We start from the raw sequence: 19,025 nt of genomic DNA, 5'->3' as shown, positions 1-19,025 counted from the left end.
CGGTTGACTAAAGAGGGGTGGGGCTGGTATGCCACCGCATTGCAATCCTACAGAGAGTTGCATTGATACCTAGTGAGGTAATACATAGTCCTCAGAGAGAAGTGTAGTGATCGAGTTGTCTTGTCTAGAGCCATCGCCATAGAGGAAGCAAGCTTACGTGAGTTGGGTAGTAAAGCTTATCATGATAATAGGCTAGCTCTAAATTTAACCACAATACATGGAAAATACATGACAATGTATAAACAATGTAGAATACATGACATGTATAAACAAACCAGTATATAGAATACATGAATGGACGTAACATAGCGTCCTGCATTTATCCCCTGTAGTTCCATGAATGGCAAATGAACGATTTCGATTTACAATGAGTGCACACACTTCAAAGACAACGGTTATTTTATATTGGCTTGTACTAAACGTCATTTCTATGGCCTGTGGCAATGTTTCGAATACTGACAGCACCACACTCTTTGTATCGCTGCCCTCAACAAGCTTCACACAAGGACGACTATTAACTACAATCCAACCCAGTGGTAGTGGTCCAAACCCGACCTTTAAGATAAACTACAGTGAAGATTGCCCTGAAGATATATTTACTATTGGTCGATTAAACGGTGAACTGTCATTGATAAGACCTGTAGATTTCAGTGGGGAAACATTGAATCCACAATGTCGAACTAATACACTGGGAGACTACTTGATATCAATCCATACCTATTACTGTACTGTGAGAGAAAGTAACTTGTATGGTATCAATGTTGTCGTAAACGTTATCCCTGTTTTGAATACAACTCAACTCATGTTTCCAGAAACATTCTATAGCGGTGTCGTGGTTGAGGGGGTGGAGAACGCCACTGTGATTCTAACTGATAACAACGCCCCCTTGCTAGCATTAACAGGCCCTGCTCTGGGGTTGCTCAATCCTCAGTATCGCATTCTAGGAGATCATACTGATAACTTCACCGTCATCACCCAACGCATCAGCTGTGAGATTCACCCAACAATAGTAACTGATCATAAACTGCAGAGCCCTGAGGCATCTTTGATAAACATTACATTGGAGGCCTATTTTGGTACATTTTCAGCCACAACTATGATCATTATTCAAGTGTTGGACAATAATGACCAAACTCCACGCTTCACTGCACCACCTAGTACACTAACTGTGAGTGAGGACACGTCAATAGGAGCTGAGTTGGAACAATTCACCGCTACCGATGGAGATTCTCAGATAAATGCAGATATTCGATTCAGCATTTCCACAACTGCCTCCCCATTTACCATCCACCCTCTAACTGGACACCTTTCTCTGTATACGCCCCTCGATTTCGAACAAAAACCAAGTCATGAGATATCTGTGACAGCTTCTGATTTGGGGTTTCCCAGCTTAACTGCACATTCCAACGTAACTATATTCACGAGCGATGACAACGAACTCCCACCTGTGATTAATGTCCTAAATATGCAACAATTGAATGTATTTGAGAATGCTCCCACAGGCACTAATATTACTACTTTCATTGTGACCGACCCAGACTCAACTGTTGCTACGGTTACTATTGTCAATATTGCACCAGAAAATTACTTCTCTTTGGAGGCAGACACAGCAACGCAGTATCGCATTACTGTGCAGAATCCATCCATAAACTTTGAAACTTCTCCCAATGGTGTGTATAAAGTCATACTAACTGCTACAGATGATGGCGGACTTTCAAGTTCATTAGAACTTGTTATTGCTGTCGTTGACGAAAATGAGCCACCGTTGTTTCAAGAGAATGCATACGAAGTGAGTGTGAGAGAAGGTATACCTGTTGGGAGTGTCGTATACCAGCTGTCATCTATCGATCCAGATACGGGAACTTTTGGTATTCTGACATACTCGATAGTTGGAACACAGCCATCTTTGTTTGAAGTGAACGGGGAGAGTGGAAGTATATACAGCACTCGTGAAATTGACTATGAAACGCTCACAACAACATCTTTTGTGTTTGAAGTAACTGTCTCCGATAACGCTAACTCCGACTCTGCTACCTTGACCGTGAATATTGTTGATGAGAATGATAACGCTCCCACGTTCCCTGTACCCTCGGAAAACGTATCAGTATCCGAGTCTCATGATCTGAATGTGTTCCTCCATTTGTTCTCAGCGAATGACCTAGACTCAGGCTGCAATGGTGCAGTAGAATACACAATACTTTACTCAGCACCAGAAAATGTCTTCAGAATTGACTCGTTCTCCGGTTATTTGTATCTCGATAATAATCCTTTAAACTATAATGCCTACAGGAGTGCTGTTGTCGTGGTTAGAGCCACTGACTTGGGAGATAGGTGGAGAAACTCTGCCGAGGCCACACTGTACATCTCAATAAATCAAGCCAATACCAAAGCCCCAAATATTGACCCGATAAACTGTCCTTGCTTTATACAGGAGAACCTCCCTGCAGGACAAACGTGTCCTCCACTGACCGCTTCTGATGCTGACAGTGCTAATCTACAATTCAGGATTGTATCTGGAAATGAACTGAACCGATTCGCTATTAATTCCGCCACTGGCGTTGTACGATCTACAGTTTCTATAGATCGTGAGGATCAATCTGGAGCTAGTTACAGTTTAGAGATTGAAGTATCTGATGGAACTTTCTCTTCTGAACCACAAATGTTGAATATTATGATTTTGGACGTAAACGACAATAATCCACTCTATACAGGAACAATTAATATTCAAGCACCAGAAAATTTGGAAATAGGGGATCTAGTCGGCTCTGTAGCTGCCAGTGATGGTGACGCAGGCTTTAATGCACTTATCGACCACCAGTTCGATTCATCAACACCTCAACTTGCATTGGATGCATTCAGACTTGATCCACTCTCAGGGGACCTTTTTGCAAAACGAACTCTGTCTCAAACCGATAACTACTCTTTCTTTGTAATAGCTACAGCAATTATTGGCGGCCAACAATCTTCTACGCAGGTGGTAATTTCAGTCTCTGGCTTAAAAAATAATCCACCTATTTTCCGACTATCGAGGGACCACTACACAGTAGCATCTGATCTGATGATAGGAAGAGTTGTTGCAATTGTTACAGCAACTGATGACCCTGGTTCTGTATTAACATACAATCTCTTTGAGGGCCTTGGCAACCATTCTGACCTGTTCACTGTGTCCCCCTCAGGGGCTATTACGAGTGCACAAAGCTTGAGGGAAATGGAGGGAAATGTTTACTCTCTTACTGTATCCGCAAGCGATGACGGAGCTCCGGTTTATACTGCATACCAAGAAATACTCATATCAGTGTACGCATCAGACCAATCAGGACTCTCATATAACTCAGCCGTGTTACCATGCCATTTCAGTGGAACCATTCAAGAGATCACAATCCCAAATTCAGACAATTTTGGTATTATTCCTGAAATTCCAATCACAATAGGAGCAACCATGGTTACTTTACTCGACTCAATCAATGGAACCTTTATCATTGAATACTTTGAAAATGTAAATATTGCTGTTTTATCACTTGTTGGTGGGAAAGGCCCGGGAATCCTGCAAAGCCGTGAAGCAGTATTTCTCCAAATGCAAGTCGTGTATGGTACAAATTTTCATCGATGTTCGCTTACCGTTATAATTGACGACATTAACGATCACGCTCCACAGTTTACCGAATCAAGTTACTCGTTTGAAGTGTACGACGAAACACCAATCGGATCTTCAGTATTTCAACTCACTGCAACAGATGAGGATTTTGGGTCACTTTCTGAGCCACAATTGTATCGAATTTCATCGTCTTCTGAGTCAGTACCATTCAGTATTGACTCAAATACTGGTGATATCAGAGTTAGCAATTCTCTAAGTCAAACTACTTACACCTTCATCGTTGAAGCTGTGGACGATACTTCATTCCCGCCAAATAACGTTAAGACAGCCACAACTACTGTACAGGTTACTGTCGTGGAAAAAACAAACCGTCCTCCTAGTCTGACAACAATCACTGGAGAAACCCGTTTCACTATCCCCGAGAATATGTCGGGAAGAATCACTGGTTCTCGTTTAGAGGTCACAGATTCGACTGACATTGGGAGGTTTGCAATTAACAGACTCTGTATCGCTTCTGGTAACGAACAAAATATTTTCTCCATTGCCCAGAGTGGAGATCTTAATGTACGAGAAGGTTTGGACTTTGAGTCACATGCGTCTATATTCAACCTTGTACTAATGGCCTACGATACAACTGCCAACCCCACGTTCCAAACAATACCAGTGTCAATCAATGTTACGGATGTGAACGACCAAGCTCCCGTCTTCACTGCTCAAATATACCGAGCTTTCATTCCAGAGGATGCAGCTGTCAACTCTCCTGTTCTCCTGGTGCATGCTGACGACAGAGATGCTGGTGTGAATGGCAATGTACAATACTCTTTACAATCGTCCCTGTTCTCAATTGATGCTACTACTGGATGGATCACATTATTAACCACACTTGACAGGGAATTCTCTCCCACGTACACTCTGGTGGTTACCGCTACTGACCAGGGAAACCAACCACTCTCCAGAAACGCTATGGTTGAGATAACACTTCTGGATGTAAACGATAATTCTCCACAATTCATCATGCCTAGTTCACCAGTGTCGTTTCCTGAAGATACAAGTATTGGTTCAGTGATTCTCTCTTTGCAATCTACCGACAATGATACTGGAGCTAATGGGCAGGTGGTCTATCAAATTCTAAGTGGTAATGAAGATTTTGTGTTTCAACTAAACCCCTGGACTGGCGATGTGATGCTTGCCAAAGAAGTGGACTACGAAGATGAGGCCAGAAGAATGCACCAAGTCGTGTTTCAAGTTCTAGACTTAGGAATTCCACTAATATCAGTTGGTACAAGTATTTCTGTCGATTTCAGTGTGCAGAATGTCAACGATAACTATCCCATCTTTACCTCTCAAGTGTACGAATGTTCAATCGCAGAGGGAGGGGCCACCCAGTTCATCACCCCCTGTCAAGTGTCTGCAGTCGACAACGATGCAATCATGAATATCGTTGAATACTCACTATTGGAAGCAACTACTCCGTTCAGTATCGATCAAAATACTGGCATCGTCAGCAGAGCCTCGTCTATTGATAGAGAAACCATCAGTCAGTTTGTACTGAAAGTTCGTGCTCAAGACTCGGGATCCCCTCAGAAATCAGCCATAGCTCTGGTACAGATTACAATTCTTGATGTTGATGACACGCTCTCAGTTTTGGATTCTCCTGATTCTGTATTCGTCTCAGAAAACCTCCCCTTCAATTCACTGCTCTTCTTCGCTCGTGTAAGAAATAACAATGGTGATTCTCAGTTCTTAAATATCTCGTACTCATTACTGAATGGCAATGGCCTGTTCCGAGTTCATGCTACTACTGGTGCCATGTTTCTCAATGGAAATTTAGATTACGAAACGGAAACTACTCACAGTTTACAGGTGGTTGCATCAACTCCGTCATCATCACAGCGAGTGTTTACGTACACAATAAATGTTGTCGATAGCAATGAGAATATCTTTCCACCGGTATTCCAAGAAGCGAATAATTCCTTGGTTGTCAGAGTTACCAGAGATACACCTGTGGACACACCAATTACCACTCTGATAGCTGAGGATGTTGGAGCTCCATCCATCACTTACCACACTATGGGGGGTACTGGATATGGCTACTTCAAGATTGATATCAACACTGGAATTGTAACGACAGCCTTTTCCCTGCGTGGAGTTACAGAGAACTCGTTAGTACTGGAGGTGTTGGCAAGTGATGGCGGACCTTACCCTCTGAGCACAAAGATGTTGCTAACTATTGAACTGGCTACTGCAAGAGATACTGCTCCTTTGTTTGCAAGCCCTGTGTTTATGGTAGACCTCACAGAGCCAGTAGACATGAACTACATCATTACCACTGTGAGAGCAGAAGTGGGTGGATACTACGATCCTGAGATTTGCTATTCCATATCGAGCATTTCCAACACTGAAAACCTATTCTCCATCAACAATGCTACAGGCTCTATTTCATCCAATTCTGGACCCGGAGCATACGAAGAAGGAAGAACGTACGATCTAATTGTGACTGCCTCGAAGCAAGGCATCCCGGAAATGTCAACTGCGCTTGTGTTAATGAATTTCATTACTTCAAATTCATTTATTCCGGATTTTAGACAGTCAGGCTACGATATGTCACTGGTGGAGACCTACCCAACTGGTGCAGATATGCCCTTTGTACGAGTCTTTGCAAGAGATGATAATCTTGGAGAGAATGGAAGAGTTTCTTACACACTGGAGAACGAGATCTCTCTTCCCTTCGCAATCTCAGTAACTACTGGCGATATGTACTTAACAAGCTCTTTAGACAGAGCCGCAACAGCAAGCTACATGGTATCTGTTCGAGCACAAGATAATGGATCACCAATGCTGCAAAGAACAACCATGTTCACCATCACTATTGTACCTGCAGGTGTTTCTGCATCTCCACTACCGACCTATCAAAATCAAGGCTTGTTACAAGTGAGCGAGGCAGCTGTAACTGATTTCAATGCTCTCAGAACCTTAACCCCCACGAGCACAATCCCACACACTTTAATGTATAGTATTCGTAATGCACCAGTGGAGTTTGCAATCACCCCTAACAGCGGTGAGATTTATCTGACGGCTCCATTGGACCGTGAAAATACGCCAACTTACTCTCTTACTGTGGATGTATGGGATGGTTTTTCTGGACACACCGTTACTACCACCGTTCAAGTTAGTGTCACTGATGAAAATGATAACCGGCCGCAGTTCACGTCTGATGATGTAATCACTAGTAGTGTCCTTGAACACAGTTCTGTTGGAACCCCCGTGGCCAACTTGGACACTACAGATGCTGACTCTGCAATGAACTCAATGCTCAGCTTCTCCATCGTTGATGCACTGCATGCAGAGTCTCTCTCTCAATTCTCTTTGACAACAGGGGGTGCTCTTGAAGTCAGTGGAGATATCAATCGAGAGCAAATTCCAGTTCATTTACTGACCGTTGCTGTAACAGATAATGGAACTCCAGCTCTGACCAACTATGCAAGATTGGTAATTACTGTGTTGGATGCTAACAATCACGCTCCCGATTTTCCATTCCCAATTTCTGAAATTTTCATTCCAGAGGATGTTAAAACTGATTCCACCATACATACAGTTGCAGTGTTTGATCCTGACGTTGGTGACAATGCAAGAAACTCATACAGTCTTCTGACAAACAATGTACCATTTCAGATTTTATCGCAAACAGGTGAACTACAAGTCACAAGCACTCTGGACGCTCAAGTCCAATCACAGTACACTCTCGTTATTGAAGCCGAAAATATCGCTGCTCCGGAAGTTGTTACCAATCAAATAACGCTCACTGTCAATGTACTGGAAGTACTCAACTCTGGCCCAGTATTAACACAATTGAATACAGTATCTGTACAAGAAAATGCTCCCCCTTACACTCGAGTGGCGTCTTTCTATGATTCGTCGAATACTCACCCGGTGTATTACAGCGTTGCTAGTGGAAATGAGCTCGGACGATTCTTCATAGAACCTCTCACAGGTGTGTTGAGAACATCACGCCCCCTCGATAGAGAGCAACAGGCCGAGTACACTCTCACAATCCGAGCCAGCTTTGGGGGTGGCCTGGACACTATCCAGGCCGTGCAAGTGCTCGTGTTAGACGAAAATGACAACTCACCACAGTTCCCGGCAGAGTTTCTGCAGCTGGATATACCTGAGAATACTCTTGCACCGAGAATTTCTCTTAATGTGACGGACCCAGATGAAGGCACTAATGCTGTGTTCAGTTTGTTTCTCATTGCCGATAGTTTTGCTGCAGATTTCTTTACAGTGGACATGTCTGGATACCTACAGCTCACAAGACCTCTGAACAGAGACGATTTCGAGTACGTTGTGTTCACTGTTTTCAGTTTCGATTCTGGAGTTCCAGTTCGTTACTCGAGCGCACAGATACAGGTGAACGTATTGGATGTGAACAACAACTTGCCGAGGTTTGAACAGCCAAGCTATACATTCACGTTAAGCACCCCTGCAGTCATCAACACCCCCTTGTTCAGCGTCAGGGCAACAGATAAAGATCTTGGAGCATCTGGTCTAGTACAATATTCGCTGAGCGGCTCTAACAAGTTTACTATCAGTTCCAGCACTGGTGAGATTAGTTTGAGTGATAATTTCGGGCTGGAGCCGTCCTATCAGCTGACAGCAACGGCCACCGATGGGGGTGGGCTGCTCAGTCGAGTCAGTGTGGAGGTCCTCATCAGAGAGTGCGGATTCCGACAGCTGCAGTTGATTCCGAGAAATTCAACCGATATAATTAGTATAAGCATAATGGAAGACTTTCCCGTCAACTCAATTATCGTACGACCGGAAGATTTTTATCTGCTGGATTTTAATCGTCCGTCATCTTACGAATATTCCATTACATCATCATCATTCAGTGTGGACGATAGCGGGAGTGTGTATGTGAGAGAACCGTTGGACAGAGAGACTAGAGACTCATACCAACTTGTCCTGCAAGTAACCGATTTGTCTAACTCGGACAGAATTGCACAGGCTGAAATTGAAGTTACTTTACTTGATGTAAATGACGTCATACCAACATTTGATCCATTATCGACTCCAGAGTCTCCATACGTGGCTTTTTTGCGGGACAACGAAACAGTTGGTAATCAAGTATTTAGAGTGAGAGCCATAGACCAAGACAGCGGGGCTAATGGTGACCTCACCTACTCTATATTGGAAAACCCTTCAAATGCATTCACAATTGATGCAGTTACTGGTGTGATATCGTTGATTGTTTCCCTGGGTGATCTACAACTCGACACGTTTATAACAATTGTGGTGCAAGTGATCGACCGTGGTACCCCTCCCCTCAACAGCACTGCTTCAATCTCCGTCCATATTGTGGATTCGAACGCTCCTAGATTCTCAATGGATGTGTATAATGCAAGCATCAGTGAAGACTTTGAAATCGGCGTCCCTGTAACTACGGTGAATGCATTCTCAACCACACCTGACATTACTTACAGATTCGATGATGATACCTTACCATTTGAAATTGGCCGCAGAGACGGTGTTGTGCGAGTGAGAGATCCTGGGTTGGATTACGAAACAAGGACGCTATACACTTTGACTTTAGTTGCGGAGGATTCTTCAACTGCCAACCTGCTGCAAGGAAGGGCTAGACTGGATATTACTGTGCTGGACATCAATGATAATGTTCCTGTGTTTGAGGAAGAGGGAAGTTTCTACACGACCCGAGTGAGAGAAGATGTCTCTGCTCCCTTTATGGTGTTACAAGTCTCGGCTACTGATCTTGATTCACCGTCCAACGCTGGTATTACCTACTCCATCAGTAATGATTTATTCGCTGATACATTCAGGATTGACTCTTTGTCTGGTGCCATTTTCACAAGAGTTAGTCTAGACTATGAGCAGTTCATAGTTTACGAGTTTGATGTCCTGGCCACTGACAGCGGATCCTCACCACAAACTGGAACGGCGACAGTACGTATTGGAATCGAGAATATTAACGACAGCCCGCCAGTATTTGATGCGCCCTCCTACACTGCATCTATATCTCAGAATGACCCTATTCTTCTGTTCGTGACGGCCACAGACGCTGATGATCTAACTACACTAGTGTACGATATTGTTCCAGACTCGACCGATAGCAACAACTTTGGAATATCATCCAACGGCCTGATAACTCTCAATCTGGGAGTAACTTTAACGGAAGCATCGTATCAGTTAAATGTGTCCGCATTTGATGGTTTGTTTTACGGCTACGCAACAGTAGTCGCACAAGTACAGGTGAACAATGATAACGCTCCCATTTTCAACCAATCCATATATTTGACATCCATCATCGAGAACACGGACAGTCAATTTGTCGTACAAGTGTTGGCAACGGACGACGATCAAGGTACCAACGGGGAAATAACGTACAGCATTTCTTCAACTACAACAGTGTTTCAAATCAATGTCAATACCGGCATGATAACTACCACCGCAATTGTTGATCGTGAGACTGATCCCTCGCTCACATTCAATGTAGTTGCTAGGGACGGAGGAGGTAGAACCGGATTGGCTGAAGTCAGAGTGACTGTCGAAGATCAGAACGATAACAGCCCAGAGTTCACAGTGACCTCGTACACAGGGTATGTGGTGGAGGGTTCCCCTGAGGGCACCGTTGTGGTCAGCCTCTCTGCTACAGATGCAGACACCGGAGAAAATGGACAAATTACTTATTCCTTTATAGGAATTGATAGTCAGTTTCCGTTTGTACTGGATGAAAATGGAGTGATATCTGTGATAATTCCGCCTAGTTTTAATACCCAAAGTCTGTACTCTGTTCTTGTGTCGGCCCGTGACAATGGTGACTCACCGAGAACGGCCTCAGTAATGGCAAACGTCACCATCAATGTAGCCGAATCTATTGGCAGCTCACCGGTGCTAACCAACCCTCTATCAGTGAGCATACCGGAGGATGCACAGAGCGGCTCTTTAGTGGTGCAGCTTACGCTAACAAACACCAGCTGTGTAGACCCTGATCTCAACAACGATCCGAACCCTCTCTTTTTTCTCCAATCAGATAACGAACAGTTTGATTTGTCTGATAGCGGAGCGATTACTGTGAGGTCTAACTCGCTTACTGTGGGAACATACCCATTTAGTGTTACCATTCGATGTTTAAGCCAGAACTTTTTTCGGTTTTTAACTATCAATGTAGTGGACATCAACAGTCCACCAATGTTCGTAACAGCTGCCTCTGATCGTGTGATTAGCTACGAGGTGAACATAGTTGAGAACACATCACCCAATTCTCCATTGTCCATCACAGCTATTAACAGATTTGGGATACCAGTATCAGATTCTGTGGTGAGAGCTCAAGATTTGGACGGAGGTGTGAACGGAACATTTACATTCTCGCTAGGAGACGAAGATGGAGAGACTGATAATCAGCTGTTCAGAATTGATCCCGATGTTGGACAGATAACTGTTATTTCAAACTTGGACTACGATTTTGACCCTCAAGCTCGAGTGTATGGCTTCCTTGTCATGGTGGTGGACGGAGGGACTCCCCCTCTCTCTGCTTCAGTGAGAATTGTTGTAACTGTACAGGACGCCAACGACTTGCCGCCAGTGTTTGAACCTGTTACCACGGTAGAGGTACCCGAGAATACACAACCGGAAGTGGTCTTTTATACTGTTCAAGCAACTGACGGTGATTCTGCTCCAGAAAACAAATTTATAAGATATGAAATAACTGGGGGACCTTTTGTAATCGATCACCAAACTGGAGAAATATCTACTGCAGAATCGCTGGATAGGGAGACAACAGCTGCTTATAACCTCACAGTAATAGCTAGAGGTGCTGATAGTCAAGGCAATATTGGAGGCGGTTTTGGTAGTGATATAGTCACTCTACCTATCGTGGTAACGGATGTAAACGACCAACCACCTGTCTTCAATGAGACCCAATACCTTATCCCCCTTACTGAAAACTACCCAGCTGGGATCGTCTTCATACAAGTGTTCACCACGGATGCAGATGAAGGAGATAATGCACAAGCCGTGTACTCAATCGAAGAACAACCTGATAATATCGTCACCATTGACAACACAACAGGAGAAATTAGTTTTCTCACGTCACCTGACTACGAATTTTCCCCACAACTTGAAATTCAAGTGAGAGCCACTGATGTGGGGGACGTCAATCTCTTTGATGTGGTTACTGTTGCCATCGCCCTCGAAGATGTGAATGATAATCGCCCGGTATTTTCGCAAGAAATATATTCTGAAAATGTTCTGGAGAATCTGGATGCAAGTACTAGTGTTGTTCGAGTTGAGGCCATTGATGATGACTCAGAGGAAAATGGCCTAGTCTCGTACGAAATTATCGGTGGTGGTGAAGACATTTTTAGTATCAGCAATGGCGTGATTACAACTAGGGTGTCATTTGATCGAGAGGTAGAGTCCACCTATGAGATAATTGTTATGGCAATGGATGCCGGTGTACCGAGACAGAGCAGCAATGCTAGCGTAGTTGTCACCATCCTGGACGAGAACGATGAAACTCCCGTGTTTGACAGTATTGTGTACACCGCACGTATCTCAGAATTTGACGATCCTGCTGACGGTGCATCCTTCTTGACAATTAGAGCCTCGGACGACGACGAGGGTTCGAATGCAATGATCAGCTACACACTATCAGGAGTGGGTTTCACCGACTTTCAGCTGCGAGAGAACGCCGACGGAAGTGCTTCTCTGTTACTGGCCAATCAACTTAACTACGAGAGAGTGAATATGTACAACCTCTCAGTGCGAGCCATTGATGGTGGCTTCCCAGCGAGGGAGGAAGCGGTCCAACTAACAGTAATAGTCCTGGACGAAAATGACAATGACCCAGTGTTTAGTGATTTTGATAATGAAGTGAGTTTTGCTGAAGATACAGACATTGGCTCAGTCGTACTCTCAGTGTTTGCTACAGACAGAGATGTCTCTGATGTGCTGTCCTACTCTATAGAGGCTCGTAACGGAAACACATTTCCTGACTTTGCTATTAACTCCACCTCTGGAGATGTCTACATTGCTAGGTCGCTTGACTACGAGAGCACTCAAGCGTATATCCTGCCCATAGCTGCACGAGATCAAACCAGTCAACCGAGATCAGCGATTGTTGATGTCACCATCAATGTATTGGACGTGAATGACAACCCACCCGCATTTCTACATGGCGACACTAGTGTCCTAAATATCACAGAGAATAATCCTCCCAATATGTTCCTGATCCGATTTGAAGCAGACGATGTAGACAGTGTCAGTAATCAGAACCAAATCAGTTTCGCTATCGAGTCAGGTGACACTAATGTGTTTGAGTTAGACCCGGTAATGGGGATTTTTAGCGTAAAAACAATTCTTGATCGAGAGAAGATATCAAGCTACCCTGTCACAATTTCAGCTACTGATAATGGCGTACCATCTTTAACTGCCTTTACAAGCATCACCGTTGTTGTGCGAGACGTCAACGATAATTCCCCCACTGGAGGTCATCAAGATATCTACTTGTACCTACTGGATGGTCGCGCTCCAATGATATCGCTTGGGAAAGTATTTGTGAATGACTCTGATATTATTAACGAGCACAGTTATACTGTGAGTGGAAACATTGGTGAATCAATACGTGTTAACGCAGATGGTACCATAGAGATAAGAACGGAGACTCCAGAGTCGACCATGATCACAGTTTTTATTGCCGACGGTGCCAATGGACAGGCAATGACTACTATAGCGTCGGTCATTCGGAACATTACATCAGCATCTCTGGTGAACAGCTTCAGTATGCAACTCATGTCCATCACTCCACAGGATTTTGTCGACAATGTACTAAGTGGCTTCATCTCCATGACTACCTCTATCCTCGGAGAGAGTCTCTCTAGAGAACTGAATGTGAATGTTTTCAGTGTCCAAGAGTCCACAACTTTACCCGATAACCTAGACATTTTCATATTAGTGGAGGACTCTGAAAATGGAGAGTTTGTGCATCCTACTCTTGTGCAGCATCTACTGCACATTAATCGAGGTAGTCTTGAAACAGAACTGAGAGTTAATATTAGGACAGAATTTGTTGATCTATGCTCGTCTGAGAGTTGCAATCCAGGAGATATCTGCTCAAACAGCTTCAGCTATTCCATTAGCCCTACATCATACGGTTCACAGTCCACCACATACTTGGGCATAGCTACTGAGCACACAACATCTTGCAAACCAGTACAGCCAACATCTTGTGAGCTATTCACAGGCTGTGTCGAGCCAGCGTACTGTTTTGAGAGGTCAGAGAATGAAGCTATTTGTCAAGACAGCTGCAGTACCAATCCCTGCAAGAATGGAGGCACCTGTCAGCCTCAGTTACCTGGCTACTATTGTGTTTGTCCAGCTGGTTTTGAGGGAAGAAACTGCGAACTCACTGGGGCAACATTCACTGGAGAGTCTGACTCTTATGCCATTTTCCAATCTATACCAAGACGTCAAAGTGGAAGTATTTCAATGGAAATTTCTACTCTGAGCAACAATGGTCTGCTATTCTACATAGGAAGGTTTGATTCGGAGTACGCTGATTTCATTGCTCTGGAGTTGGTTAGTGGGCGGCCATCAGTTGTTGCTTCTTATGGAGCTCGAGGGGACGTGAGGACACCGGACATTGGGCTATTGGTGAACGATGGCTCTTGGCATCAGCTCACTGTTGATTATAATCCCACTGTAAGTCCTGTATAGTGTACTTAACTTCTGTTAGTTAATATTTTTAATTAGGCTTGCAAGTCTCTAATTTGTTCTTCCTTGCATAGGGTGTGACACTCACCGTGACGATGTACAACCCATTCACTGTTGAACAGCGATCTGTTTCCATCAGCGACTTCAGGTGAGTACTTCTATTCAGATCCTCCACATGCATGCATGCACTCCATTATCCTGTGTGCTGATTTCACTGGTTTAGTACACTAGCCCACTAGCTAAACCACTACTAATCCACTATATGCACGTTCCTAGTTGGTTGTTGCCTGTGGGCAAGAATGTACCTATATAATTATTATTGTATTATTGTGCACTTTGCCATCCATCCATCAATGGACTTCATACTCTGCCACTGCAGGATTCTGGACTTAGGGGGTCCATTGATTTTCGGTCATTTGCCGCAGAGTTTTCAATATGGCGTGACATCATTTGCAACACCATTTGAAGGATGCATTAGAAATGTGAGACTGAACACTGAACTGGTTGACTTCAGCGAGCCACTGTTTGAATCCAATGTCGGGAGCGGCTGTCAATCTAACCGATGCTCTGAGACCACATGCAAAAATAGTGGACAATGTTTGGGGACCATGACCAACTTTGATTGCATTTGCAGCAGCTCGTTTGCAGGGACTGATTGCACACAAGGTCAGCTGGCATTGCAAAGTACTCCTGCAATACAATTAGCGGCATGCATACATTTTATTCACACAGGCCAGATTACGATAATGACTACGGTAATAATCATGCACGCATTTAATTTCTGCAGTTTCTGAAACGGCTTCTTTCACTGGTAGCAACTACATCCAGTATGAGATCGTGACCACTTCTGTCCGGCCATTGCGCCAGGCCTCTACCATGATGTACACTACTGCTCAGAACGAGATTAGACTGTCACTAGCTACTACTATGCCATCTGGAATAATACTGCAACTTGGAGATCCATCCATCTCACAGGAATACATTGTACTAGAGGTATGTATATATAATTATGTGTATACTCATTAGCTGGACCGCATTCAAACAAAACATGTACATGCTACCCACACCATTCAACACTCCACTCCCTCACACAACCCCACACTCACTTATCCCCCAGACACACATTTATCAGAATATCTCCGCACAATCATTCTTAATTTTTCAGGTGATGAACGGTAAACTGCAGCTTCGTTACAACCTTGGGAGTGGAGAGGCACTGTTACAGCAAAACACAGTCCGACTGGATGACCGACAAAGCCACAACGTAACCATCACAAGAACAGAGAGAGTATTAGAAGTGATCATTGATGGCTTGTACGTCAACCGCACAACATCACCTGGTTTAGAAGCTGCTCTGGATATAACTGTGGATGCCATGTACTTGGGGGCCGGTTTTAACGGAACAGTTACCAACGGGTTCACAGGTTGTGTGTCTGGCTTCTCGCTCGATCGTAAAGACGTACCATTTGGTATAGACTCGACCGATTTCTCCGTCTTGACAACCTCAGAGGGGATTGTTGGAGGTTGTCCGATTGGGACCCTCTTTGAGAACCCCCAGCCAGACCAAAATGTGTTCCCTATCATTGCCGCTATAGTAATAGGACTCTTAATCATCTCAGCTACATTTGTCATCGTCTGTATGGTCGGTCGGTGGTGCAAAAATAGAAGGACTGGCGAACACACAGTGAACCTGAGGAGAAATTCAACACGGAGGAGCTGGAATTTCAGAGAGAGGACTACCTCACCCTTGCAAGAAGGGTTTCAATGGCAACCAGCTCCGACATACAAGCATGACATGGCTGAACCACCAGGTGTCTACAGGAGTACACCGGAACATATCCCTGATACAGCTAACAATTTTAATATGAACAATCGGAACACGAGTCCTGCACATAATTTTCCCACCACTAGTGTGGCCGAGACAGGCTTCAACGCACCTAGTCAACGGGCCTCAACCAGAAGTCAGCAACAGGCTAGAATACCTCAGCCGCAAGAGGGTTTTGCATTCAGTCAACCCAATCTAGGCTACCGTGACGACATTGACCTGGGACAATCTGCTGCAAATGTAGAGCCCACACACCTGCGATCTTTATCAGGCCAGCAATCTATACTATCGGCAAGCACTCTAGCACCATCTAGTCTCCAAGATGATACTGAGGTCACCAACTACTTGGGGAAAAGACTAGGCATAGCCAACAGTGAAATTGTTGAGCTCAATTTAGACGAAATACGACACTACAAAGAGGAGGGTCCCTATCTACCGTTGGGATCTGTCGAATCACTCATGGATTTTGTCAACGAGCTAGATCCTAATTACAGACGGGAGAGAAAAGAGATGTATCAATTTCCCGCTGACACACCTGCTGCATCGCGTGAGGGTACTTTAGCCAACTCCCACAACCCTGCAGCTAGCCATGTCCCCATTGTGTACCAGCTGCCACCTCGAACCCAAACTAAAGAAGATGTTTCGAATAAGATGGAGAAACCTAGCCCACTTACTGGCCAGAGATTTAAAGATGTCCCTGAAGACAAAGTTCAAGAGCCCAAGGCAGCAAAGATGGAGAGGGGGAGACAGAGGAAAACAACTCGGAGCTCGGGTCGAGAATCTCACCCAAATAGAATGGAGAGTATTTTAGAACGATTTCACAATATAGCAGCTGGGCACATACCAGATGAAGGAAGGCTAGTATAGGTCATGCAAACAGAATTCTTAAGCATCAATTTTTATTGAATAATGTAGATTTTTATACATAATGTTTTTAATTCTCATTGGCAAACTTAATTAATGCCAGCAATAATTATAAATTTAAAAAGAAAACGACGACCATATATGGTAACCTTGTATATTTATATAGTTTTAAATCAGTTTTTCATAAGAGGAGTTTGCTAACAGTTAATGTCTAGCGCTTCTTCTCCTTGTGAGTAGCCACAATGTTTAGAATTTCAGCTCCATAAGAAAACAAGAAAATTGATGGCACAACAATCCAGACTCCATTGGGTACGATGAACAGACACAGGAACGTAGACCAGTCAAGGTGTTGGACAAGATGGCTTCCATTGCAGAGGGAAGTGTACTGGAGCATGTAGATGAGGGTCTTCCATAGAGTGAGAGAACTCACCAAAAAGGCCCAAAAGGAGGCACTTTTTTGGCCCTTCAGCAACTGCAGGGTTATAATTATGTAGAAGAATTTTTCACCTCAAATAGGGAAACAAATTTTGAGTTGCTAATTTAACAATGCATGCAATCATTACAAAGCAGCAACTTACCAGTACTACAGTGTACAGCTGCAGGCACACTTCAGCCACATTCATCCTGCAGGGGAAATACTTCTGTTTGAAACTTTTTAGAGAAACCATTACATGCCATTCCACAAACTTACCAGCTTTGACAAATGGTGAATGAATGCTCCATGTCCCCATAGTTTGTATCCACTGTGATGTAGAGACCATCTGCATGGGAATCCACGGAATTCAAGTTATAGCAGCTAAAAAAGTCTCCGAACATGTACTATTGCTGTGGGGGGGCGGGGTAGTTGACATCTTTCAACGGCCATAACTTTAGTACCATTAATCCAATGTCAAACATTTTTTGATTTTCTGAAAGCTTAGAAAGAGACCTTTCAAATGATGTGTTTCAATCCAACATTTATTCGGGACCATAATTTGTCATTTTTCGGCTTTGGACCATGGGCTATTATCCATGGTGTGGCCAAATTGGGAAGTAGTTTTATAGCTCGAATATGAACTTTGATGATACCATTTGAAAGGTCTCTTTCTAAGCTTTCAGAAAATCATAAAATCGTTGAAATTGGATCCACGAAATTTAAGTTATGGTAGCTGAAAGAGCCCATAATTAAACCAAAGATAGTACTATTCTGAGGGGGGTAGTTGAACAGTACCGTTAATCCAATGTCAATGATTGAAAGCTTATTTCAAACGATTATGCCAAAATTTTTTGGGGGCCTTAATTTGTCAATTTTCGACCTTACTAATCATAGGTAGGTATAAGTATAGAACATACACGGCTTGAACAAGAAGTGCAGGTCTCCCCCTGGCAAAGACCGCGGGCGCAAAAACACAAACAGGGCGTCCCAGATGACAACCAGAGAGCTAAGGGAGAACCAGGTAATGGCCAGCCTGCATGGGAGGAAATAGACAAACACTCATTTATTAATGCTTCTCATTTTAATACAGCTTTTACTATCTTTACTGCAGCTTAGCCTTAGGCGCTAAGCATACTAATTTGGGTGAGATCAACTTTGTGATGATAGAGCTTAGTTTCTACTATCTATGCCCAAAAGCGTTCGAAGCACTACCAAACAACCAGTTTTACCATAATTATTTTACCGTCCCCCAACAACACACCTCCGATTTTAAAGCAAAACCAAAAGCCCTATCCTTTTAAAAGTTGGTCCGATGGATGAAATATTAAATATTAAACATGTATGCAATGCGATTGGACCATCCTGAACAAACCTTGAACCCATAGCTTAGCCTTAATAGTACTTCGTCTTTGTGATGGTGATTTCAAGAGAAAAGATTCCAAGTTGCACTCAGCTCAGCACAGTGACTTCCCGACTACAGTAAATACGTACTTCAGTCCTCTCTAGCTCTGCTGGCAAGCAGGAAGAAACCTTCTGAGCCCCGCCCCTTACTCTGCAGGAAGAACTATTATGTGAGCCCCACCCACTTACATTACTATAAA

The 19,025-nt window shown here is 43.8% G+C and overlaps 2 protein-coding genes across 2 annotated transcripts; one reads left to right on the top strand and one right to left on the bottom strand.

Annotated features, from left to right (window-relative positions):
• The first annotated feature begins 12 nt into the window (after positions 1 to 12).
• Positions 13 to 17,149, top strand: LOC135349662 (protocadherin Fat 4-like). The gene is made up of 6 exons (XM_064548215.1): positions 13 to 157; positions 333 to 14,308; positions 14,395 to 14,468; positions 14,700 to 14,986; positions 15,108 to 15,313; positions 15,486 to 17,149. The coding sequence occupies exons 2-6, from the start codon at positions 341 to 343 to the stop codon at positions 17,010 to 17,012; spliced, it is 16,062 nt and encodes a 5,353-aa protein (XP_064404285.1). The 5' UTR covers positions 13 to 157; positions 333 to 340; the 3' UTR covers positions 17,013 to 17,149.
• On the bottom strand, positions 17,028 to 18,966 carry LOC135349674 (uncharacterized). Its single transcript, XM_064548230.1, has 5 exons — positions 18,797 to 18,966; positions 18,342 to 18,457; positions 17,701 to 17,770; positions 17,588 to 17,633; positions 17,028 to 17,481 (listed from the first exon to the last, which is right to left on the bottom strand). Exons 1-5 carry the CDS (start codon positions 18,805 to 18,807, stop codon positions 17,221 to 17,223), a joined length of 504 nt encoding a protein of 167 aa, XP_064404300.1. The 5' UTR covers positions 18,808 to 18,966; the 3' UTR covers positions 17,028 to 17,220.
• Between the last annotated feature and the right edge of the window lie 59 nt (positions 18,967 to 19,025).

The sequence above is a fragment of the Halichondria panicea genome, chromosome 16 (genome assembly GCF_963675165.1).
Source record: "Halichondria panicea chromosome 16, odHalPani1.1, whole genome shotgun sequence".
Classification (NCBI taxonomy): domain Eukaryota; kingdom Metazoa; phylum Porifera; class Demospongiae; order Suberitida; family Halichondriidae; genus Halichondria; species Halichondria panicea.
Note: the sequence above shows the minus strand (reverse complement) of the source record. Positions and strands in the feature narration are given on the sequence as shown.